The following is a 10,425-nucleotide window of genomic DNA, read 5'->3' on the forward strand; positions in this document are numbered from 1 at the left end:
GGGGGGAGTACATTTGCTGAGGCACCTCTTTTACTGAGAAATTTCGAATCTCACCATATCAAGCTCAGACACTGGACCCATACTTCTAATTAGAATATTGGTTTTGACCACTGTGGGCACGCCTGAGAAAATGCGAAAAATTGCATAAACAAGTTTTATCAATTGTTATTATCAGTATGCCGAAGAAAGTTTACAATATTCACTTTTACAAATTACAAAAGATACCAAAATGTGGCAATTATAAATCGATGATTGGTTCGGATAATTAGAATATATATGTACTTAAACATATTCATTTTTAAATTTAATTTTAATATGAAACAAACCGTTGCAATTAATTTGGCATTATAACCTGGGGCTCGATAATTAAGCGGTTAGATCACCGTGTCAATCTTTCTCAGTTCTTCGGAATTCAATTATATCTGATATTATTTTCTGCTGCGTGCAGGACATAATGCATGAAGTTTCAATGCTGTAGAATATCTAATCACAGTGTAATATACTTTGTTTTTATAAAATTAATATCGATATTAAATGCATGCATACGCTTATAACATTTGTATGTAGTTGTATTTGATGTTCTAATCTCATTTATAAAAATTAATCTTTTTCAAATTAATCATTAAATATTACTTTTAATACATACGATTGAGTCATTCGCATTATATGCATTTCTTTTTTTTTAAATACTACGAATATTTGATAAAATAATGGTCTTTATATATTTTTTCCTTTCTGTCTCGTGAATTTGATGCTTGTGACTTATTGTTAGATATATTTGTGAATATATGAACATTTGAAATATTTGAAACAAGTAATTAATATTTGAATATAGCATGTTTTTTTATGAGTATACTTTGAACAACAAAAAATAGTTTTACACAGACTTCATCTTGTTTTTATTTTACATTTTCAGCGGGAACATTGTGAAACACGGGAGTAAAAAGATGAAAATTTATGCATTGACAAAAGAGTAAATTGAAAATACAATTAAATATAATGGATTTCTGAAACGCGCATATCTATGGTATAAAAAAAACTGTAAAAATACGCATGTAAATTTGAGGAGAAGAAATTTAGCTTATTCTCTTGCATGATAATGTAATATATGAGTTTCTAGAAAGAAAAACTTTCACGGATACGATATCATCTATTTATATTTTTTATGATTTCCAAATAGTAGAAATTCATTAAATCGTAATTATGTTAGTAAAAAGCACTCGTTTTTACACTAAGAGAAAAATTGTTGGATATATTTATTTGTAATATATTTGTATATATTATTATATGATTATTATGATTATTATTGCTATAATATTAATAATAATAATCATATGGATACTTTTAACAACAAATAGATATATATATATATAGTTAACGATCTAAAATGACCATAATTATAGTTATAAAAATGATAAAATTATCACAAAAATGATTCAGATTACTACAATTTTATAATAATTTTTTGTTGTCAACTATATATTTGTTTCTAGAACTGTACATGTAGTTATTTTTAATAATATTATAGCAGTAATAATCATAATTATAATAATATGTAATTACTAAATAATAATGTAGTTGCAAATACCAACAATTTTTATTTCAATGCACTAATCCTTATTTTTCTTACCTTTACCATGCGTGGGCAGTTGACTGTTTTCATAATTCATTAGTAGATTTTCGAGGACCATTGTGATATTCTTTGAGACAACATCGTTCAGCGTAGCTCGCGGCATCCTACTACCGATCGTCAACGTCGATTCCAACGATTCTGATGACGACGTCGTTGCGATGTCCGATGTCGTGTTGGTTTCAAATGCATAATAATGATACTTATCCATAGTGAATGATACAAGAATGACGAAACTGCATATAATACAGAAGTATGTTCATTATTTCCACTGGCGATGAATTCCGTGCAATATTCTGTTTGCATAGAGATAATTATGTAATGACAAGTTTCCTACAAAATTTGAAATTCGTATTTTCTAACGAAAGTTTATTCTAGACGAAAGTCTATTCTTCGGTCTAAAAGTAAATGGCTCATTGCGGAACAATTGTGTCCTCGAATATCTTGCTAATTAATAATAAAATTACACTGGCTACAGTTTGATAATTAAATTAATTAACAAATGAAACGAAGTCTCTGAGTTATTTAATGCGATAGTAGTAAAAAATTTTCTCGACTGTATGACAATCATTCGATACATCATACAAATTATTAATTAATGTAAATTATGTATAATCTAATCAAAATTATTAAATTAAAAATTAAAGTACATTTTATTACTACTTTAATAATTGAATCTTTTAACTTAATTATATTGAATTAAGTTAAAATAATTAATTATATTGAAATCGCAAATAAATTAGAAATAATTTAAATGGAATAATAAGAAGATATATAACAATATATTCTTTTTTGTGGTAATTAAAAATCAGCAAATCGAAATACGATAACTTAAATAGATGCACAAATAGATTAAGAAGACATGATAAAAATTATAAATAGGACGTAATGTATCTTATTAGATGTCGATGTCTGTCAAATTATATTTAACATTATGAATGGGTCCTAAATGTCGATAATTGAAATTCATTAAGTATTTAACGAACATGAGTGCACTTCATAGATGTGTGAATGGAATTGTTCGTAGATGAATTCCATTTGATTTTAAAGTTGATATTCTGTCCTATCAAGAGAGATGCATTTCAATCCGTATCGATCACTCGCATTTTAAGCCTAAAGAGGACCTATAGTTAATACCACCAACAGATCCTGAGTTTCAAATTTTTATAACGCTTTCGTCGCAACGAGAACAATCCTTTTGCATAATTAACAACGTGTGCAATCCCTAACAGCACAGACCTCTATGAAACGTCCTGAGGATATCCAAAGGACGTCCGTACGTCCTTTCAACATCTCGTTCTAAGGACATCTTCAGGATGTATCCCGGATAAAGTGTTATTATATAGGGATATCTAATTTAATATTTCTAATTTTTTAAATACTGATAACGTGGAATATTCATATTTATTTCTATTAACTATATAATATACATGTATTTTTTGCTTTTAATTATATTTTTATAAAAAAGAAAAATATCTTGTATGCTGAAATAACACCAAATATATTTTTATATATAATTAAATGTTAATATTTTAAAAATTTAAAAACATTTTGTCACGTCGAATAAAAGTCGATAATGCGTTTCGAAAATATGCGCGCGGTATTCGAGGCTTTCCTTCTCGAGCGGTGTAACGTGACGTAATAATGACGTTAACGTTACAAAGATGTTACAAGGAGTTATCTAGGACATACTGCGTTCTCTCTCAGCTCTTATGCCCACATTCCCCGTCGCCCTTCCGACATAGCCACCGCGAAATAGCATCGTCCGCGTGCCAGAAACTTTGTTCCGGCGCAAGGACCAGACTATATCCGCTATCGATAAACCGCGGCTCGTGACACACGCGAGAGGATATTCGTCCACTAATCATAAGTGTAACGAGATCTTGTTGCTCTCGCAATATCTTTAGAAATCTTTTGCAAATTATATAAAATATTTAAAAAATTTGCGTGTTAGTGTTAGTTAGTCATAAAAAAGCATAATAATCGATTAATGCATATAATCAGAAATTATAATATCCTGAATATACGTTCGAATATTTTTTTAACAAGATTAATTATATTTGAGATAATGACACATTAACTTTTAATTTCCGAATTTTAGCTACATATGCGGAATGACAGGTGTCATTGAACGTTAAATATAATGATATATTTAACGTCCAATGACTTTTCAAAATTATATTGAAAATTATATTGTTTTACGTTATATCAACTCGCTACATTAATTTTAATTTTTGCTGTAAAGCTCGAAACACGATAAGTGATATAATAAAGTTGCAAAAGAAAGGAGTAAACGACAAGCACGTTTGGAGTTCGATTTAAGGCATAAAGCGAGGCCAGTATCGCGACGGGAAGGAAAAGTGGAGGAGAGTGCCTCTTGTCACTCGCCGATTCAGCAGCATTCATCCGTGGTCCATGAGGGTTCCCTTCACTCTTTCGAAAGAACGTTGCGCCCCGTTACATCACAATCTTGTGAGATTGTATGCGCATTTTGCATCCGATTTTCGACCGTTTAAAGCAATCTTTAAGTGAGCCGTATAAAATTTCGAGTGATAGGGCAAGATGTGTTCATCGATTATAAAGGATACATTATTGATACTTTTTCGTGAAAAATAATTTTTGCACATAGAAAAAGATATTGATATAATAAAGTAATTATAAGTAAAAAAATACTACATTAATTTTAAGTAATCACCACAGAGAGGTGCATAGTAAGCTACTAATTCAACTTATAATTTGTAAATAATCAATGTAAAATGAAAAATTTGTAAGACTATTTCTGTAATCAATCGCGATTCAATAATTATACAATTTTTTAAATTTAGTTAATACAATTAATTAATACATTTTAATTTTAATACATTTGATATATTTAATTCATTTAATTAATAAATTTTTGTATTTTAAAGTAAGGCTACAAACATTTGTTTATAAAAAATTTATAAAAGTTTATAAAAAATAAATCTTCGACATTGTTTGTTTTTATAATGTTATAAAATATACGACCCAAATGGCAAGATTTCTTTTTCTTTAACTTTTATGTTGATATATAAACTTTATTGCTTGCGAAGAATTTTAATTGCATTTTTTTATTGTCATCGTTTTATGCACAACGCGAATTGAATCATTGGTACGGATAAATTTGCCCAACAGAGATTTGGGGAGAATCAATTCATCTGAAATGCATTTCACACTTCATTTGTAGCTCATTAATTGTTCTATTAATTTAAAAAGTAAATATAAATGATTATTATGACAATCAATGACAATCGATCAATTTCGTTTTCAAGTCAAATCTTTTTGTAGAACACGCATCGCATTCATAGAATTCAGAACATAGCTGATATTATTTGATGATTTAATAACGTCATTTGCGAAACGTTGCTTAAATATCTTAAATTAATAAATGCCTTCCATTATTTTTGGTAAAAATGTATAGTGTAAATGTATAAAGCGTCACTGTACAAAAAGGGGCAAATTTGAAACAAATTTGAAAAACATATATCTATTCATTGTAGATTAATTATTATAAATTGAACGTTATTTCTATTTGAGAATAAATCTTCATTTTGTCACACCTCTAATTGCTATTTGCTATTATTTGCTAGAGACAAAAATCTTACCATTTGTTGCAAAATCAATTCTTAAAATCGTTATTTGACGAAGTTGAAAACTTTACAATTAAATATTATGCGAAAGAACGCGGCCCCTAAATGCTTTCGACGTTTATTTGCATAAATAAATTCGTTAGATATGCTTAATTAAATTCAAAGAGTAATTATGTCTGTTTTGATAAATGCTTTGAAATCTATTCTTAAAATATTCAGAGGCTCTTACAAGAGCTTTGCGCTATCTACGCATACGAATAATTGCTTGAAGTGCAATCTTTTTGGGATTTATGCGTCAAAAGCAGCTTTGATATGCGATTGAAATTTTCATTATTTCAAGATGGTATGCAAAGCGCTCACGAACGCATATAAAACAAAAGTTGTATTAAATAATGCCGACCTAAATAACAATGAATGATATTACAGCTTTCTACACAGGATAGAAAATACACAACATTATTGTAAATTATTTGAATTTCTAAAATGAAACAAATATAATAAAAAACAATTTATCAAAATTCAGACAATTGCATGTAATTTAACAATAAAAGCAAGCATTATAAACATTTTTTAACAATGTAATTACAATTATCTCTGACTACAAATTAAATGCCTCATTTATTTGCATTTGATGTAATTATAATTATCTATGAATGCAAAATAAATGCTTTATTTATTCATATTCAATTATTTAATATTTCTTTATTTAATTACAAATTGCATTATAATTGATAGCTAGTCTACCTATAAATTGTGTTAAAGAATTGCACGATAATAGTACAATTGTTAGACATAAATGTTTGGAGTAAAGTTTTGAATGCTTATTTATAAAAAAATATGTAACATAAATTAAGAAAAGGGACATGATAATAATAATGTCGCAATAACTAAATTAATAAATAACTATAAGATTGAAAAATAAAATTCCTAGACATATAGGTATAGAACATTAAAAGTATTTAGAACATTAAAAGTATTTAGAACATTAAAAGCGCACTTTTATCTCTGAAATTTTATAATATGCGTGACGTAAAATATAGTATGTTAGCGCGCTAACATCGTAAGCGCGTTCTGAATACAGGCATAAATATCTTGTTTTTCACTACATACAGGCAGTCATAATATGAAAATCTATTTTATAACTGAACGTAAAAGGAATTAATTAATTATTAGCATTGTTTAGATTGTATTGATTTCCTTCACATATGTGTAATCAATTTGTATTAAAATATGTAATATAACGTACAATGAACTTCAATTATATCAACATATAAATATTTCTAAGGAGGATCAACTATATTAAAAAAGAAGAAATGATAAAGTAATCAATTTGTATTAAAATATGTAATATAACGTACAATGAATTTCAATTATATCAACATATAAATATTTCTAAGGAGGATCAACTATATTAAAAAAGAAGAAATGATAAAGTAACTATTATGAAGACGTTTTAATTATTATACTTGATAGAGTTACATTTTAATAAAAATAATAAAAATTTCTTTTAATTTCGCGCACTTGTTTATAATTTTAATTAAACTTAACACGTTTCTTAATTATTCTCATTATAAATATTATTTATTTATTTTTTTAAATTATTTAAATTTTTTAATCCTATAAAAATTTATTTATATTAATAATTATAAAGTAAATTCTTAACACGAAGTTAAACGACGTTCATTTATTTTAATAGTATTGAACATAATAAAAAGTACAGTATAAAAAAAACAAAAGATTATAATGCGTTGTTTAAAATAAATACCATATTATTACATATAAGATATTATTCAAATAAACGTAAAATATGTAATGATCGAAATATTTTGTTACTTCGCGATAATTTTTCGCTATGGCGTGGCGATCAATTAACAGTTATTTTACTCACAGCAATAGCTTGCTCGATGTCATTCTCTCGGTGTGATCCGCTTCGCTAAAATTTCAAAAGTACGATTGTTGAATCGATGTCCGATGAGTTTAACACTCGCCACGAGGTGTGACAGACCATTGCGGCGCCCGCGTGGACGTTCCTACCGCGAACCCCCCTAAGACGCAGACTTACAAGCGTCGCGACGCGCAAGTCCCGAAATCACGCCGCAGTACATTATTTGCAATTAATTCTTTAACGCGCCATGCGTGTTGTTCTCATGTGGTTATCGCGCGACAAACTTGCGGTCTAAATAATTTGTGTTTCTAATTAATTCTTCTATTGAATTCTTCTACTCTCGTATGGTTTGTATATGATAATATAAAAGATAATTTCACGAAAATATGAAAGATAATTTCAAAACTCATAATAAACGGAAAAGTTTGTATGATTTATCAGCTTAATCGTAATTTTAAGAAAGATAAAGCTGAGGATCTTAATATAATATCAAAAGTTGAAAACTTTTGAATTTTAATCGATTGGTAGATGAGAAGAATTTTGCACATTGGACTTCAGGCAGTCAGGCAGAAATTTAGTTCCTTATCTAAATGGATTCTGTCTTTCAAATTCTAATATTTCGAATTAGAAAAGCGCTATTTTGTAAATGTATAAAAGTTTTTCTCTAATTATTACAAAGTTCTTAAAACATTTTTGTAATATAAAGAGAGAGCTAAATCGTATTTGACTTCAAAACGGTTTAGATTATATTTGCAATCAACGAGATTTTGCACGTGATTTCTCTCGTCAAATTACACTAAACTTCTAGCGGTTAACTTCTAACTTTAAATTCGCGTTAATAAGCAGATTTTTAGATATGCTTCTGATCGCGTTGTGTTCAATTAGACTTCGTTTAAACAAATCGATTTTGTTTACAATGCAAAATTTAACCCTTCTGTTATTGTATGGATATGCCATTCTGTTATTGTATGGTATTGTATGCCGAATTTTAAAAACAAACAATAAAAATTTTTATTTTTTGTGCGAACTTTACGAAAAACCTCGAGAAAAAAAAGAACAGTTTTATATATAGGCTTTATATATATATATATATCTCATTTTCACTTTTATATTTTTTTGCGAGAACTTTGTGAAAACAGAATGATGAAAAGGTGAAAACTTATGCATAGAAAGATTAAATGGACAAAAATTTTGCCAACAAGCTAATTTAAATAGAACAGATCCTAAAAACAGATTATAATGTTAAGAAAATTTAATATTTAATTTTTAATTTTTAAGAAAATTTAATATTTCATTTTTAATTATTTAATTTATAATTCTAATTATTCGTAATTTACTCTTGAAAATGTAATTAAAATAAATTAATATCTATTGCAACTTAATTCTTAAAAATAATTTGCTCATTTTTTTTTTATTTTTTTGACGATTAACTAAAATAATAAATAGAATCGTCTTCTTATAAATAGGAAAATTTTATAGAAATCGACTTTGGAAGAAATGATTTCTCGATTTGAAAACGACTGCTGCGAAGATACTATGCTATGATTTCTTACTTGCGTTTTCTCATGGACATCTCAAAAATGATCGAAACGCGTATTTCAGAACTGGATGTCGAAATGATTTCCGATCAGCGACGGCGTTGCCGACAGGAAAATTCTTATCGTCTCTGGAAGATAAGTAAACCCATCCTGCCGACAGAGACTGTTCATCGATTGTAAATCTAACTGCTATTGCGATATCAAGTGGCCATTTACTAGATTTTACAATTAACGCATAAAATTATTACACTATTCAATACATTTTAGATTACGGGACAAAATGATTCTTACAGCTTTTTTATAACTAAAAATGAATTCGTAAATATAATTGTTTTATCACGTCATGTTTTTGAGAAAATTGAATCTAAAAGTGCCGAAAATTGGCACTTTTATACCTTTGAGCTAAAGTATCTCAAAAGCGTGACATGATAGAGCAATTTCATTTACACGGATTCGTTTACAGCGATAAAAAATTTGTAAAAGTCACCTATTGTATTGGCTGCTTTCATTCTTCATCTAATTCCAAGAAAATTACGTAAAGGCGTTTATCGAGAATTGCAATGCTACGACATAAATATATAATAAATTTCTTTGATAAGAATTTTTGTTTAAGGTTTTATTAAAGAATTTTTTTTAATGATGCTCGCAAATTATTCTGTATATTTTTGTAAAGTGTTCCAAATCACGATAGTTTACTTATCTGATATTTTTGTCGCGATAGCGTGAGTGATATGACGCGGAAGAGAATCTTCATTAATGCTTAGTCGAGAGACCATTAATTTGATTTTATCTCCGCGCTCGTGTCTTTCATTCTTATTTTTAAAGTGTCGCATTTAAAAACCTTGAACTCATTAAGGCGTAGAGCGCATCTCGAAGAGACTGCTCACAAATTTTGTGAGCATCCTTTTAAACTCTTTTTTTAAACATTAAATTATTTTTATCAAAGTAATATATAAAAAATTGGATTGGTTGAAATAAATTGACAAAAATACATAATTTATACTCCAAGGAGTATCGCTTTTTCCGCCTAGTTTTATTATTTTTACGCGAAGTCTTTATGTAGCGATACATCAGGAAAAGTCGATCGATTCTTGCCGCATATCCCAAGATAAGCATCGATCGTCTTTGGCGTTTTCATACGTTATTACTCTAGGAAATTAATGACTTCTTTTCGCGTAAAAAGCAGAGTGGGAACAATGACGATGATGGTGACAGTGAAGATTTTCGATCGGCTTGCTTTGGAAATCTGATCACCAACTGTGTGTCACTAGGTCGACACACGAACATAGAGTACGTATACAGTACATGCGTCCTGCGCAAGTCATACTGCAAGTCGCGGGGGAAGTCTGTGGTACGGTGACGAAAGACGAAGAGAGATTTCGAGGAGCGGAAGAGAGTAGTATCAAGGTGATTCGAGAGAGCGAGAGAAGAGAGAGAGAGAAGAGAGAAGAGAGGAGAGAGAGAGAGAGAGAGAGAGAGAGAGAGAGAGAGAGAGAGAGAGAGAGAGAGAAATAAACGGGGATAGAACGAGGCAGTCGCAGGTGAAAAGGAAATGCAAGTAAGAGGGATGGAGGATCCATGAAAACGAGAGCATAGAAGAGGGAGAATTTGCGAGAGCGAGAGAAAAAGGGGTTGAATTATGATAGAGAGATAGAGAAGAGACCACGCATTGACAGAAGTGAAGGGGATGATTTCCGGAGTGAATAAGAGAGAGAGAGAGAGAGAGAGAGAGAGAGAGAGAGAGAGAGAGAGAGAGAGAGAGAG

At 29.2% G+C, this 10,425-nt stretch overlaps 1 protein-coding gene across 1 annotated transcript in view; it reads right to left on the reverse strand.

Moving 5' to 3' along the window:
* Positions 1–1,841, reverse strand: part of LOC108686865 (gamma-aminobutyric acid receptor alpha-like) — a 16,295-nt gene extending 14,454 nt beyond the window's left edge. Inside the window, exons 1-2 of the mRNA XM_018192361.1 lie at positions 1,631–1,841; positions 55–122 (exon numbers count right to left, since the gene is read on the reverse strand). Of these exons, the coding sequence (XP_018047850.1) occupies positions 55–122; positions 1,631–1,841 (279 nt within the window). The remainder of the gene's footprint in view (positions 1–54; positions 123–1,630) is intronic.
* Between the last annotated feature and the right edge of the window lie 8,584 nt (positions 1,842–10,425).

Source organism: Atta colombica, unplaced genomic scaffold (assembly GCF_001594045.1).
Source record: "Atta colombica isolate Treedump-2 unplaced genomic scaffold, Acol1.0 scaffold198, whole genome shotgun sequence".
Classification (NCBI taxonomy): Eukaryota; Metazoa; Arthropoda; class Insecta; order Hymenoptera; family Formicidae; genus Atta; species Atta colombica.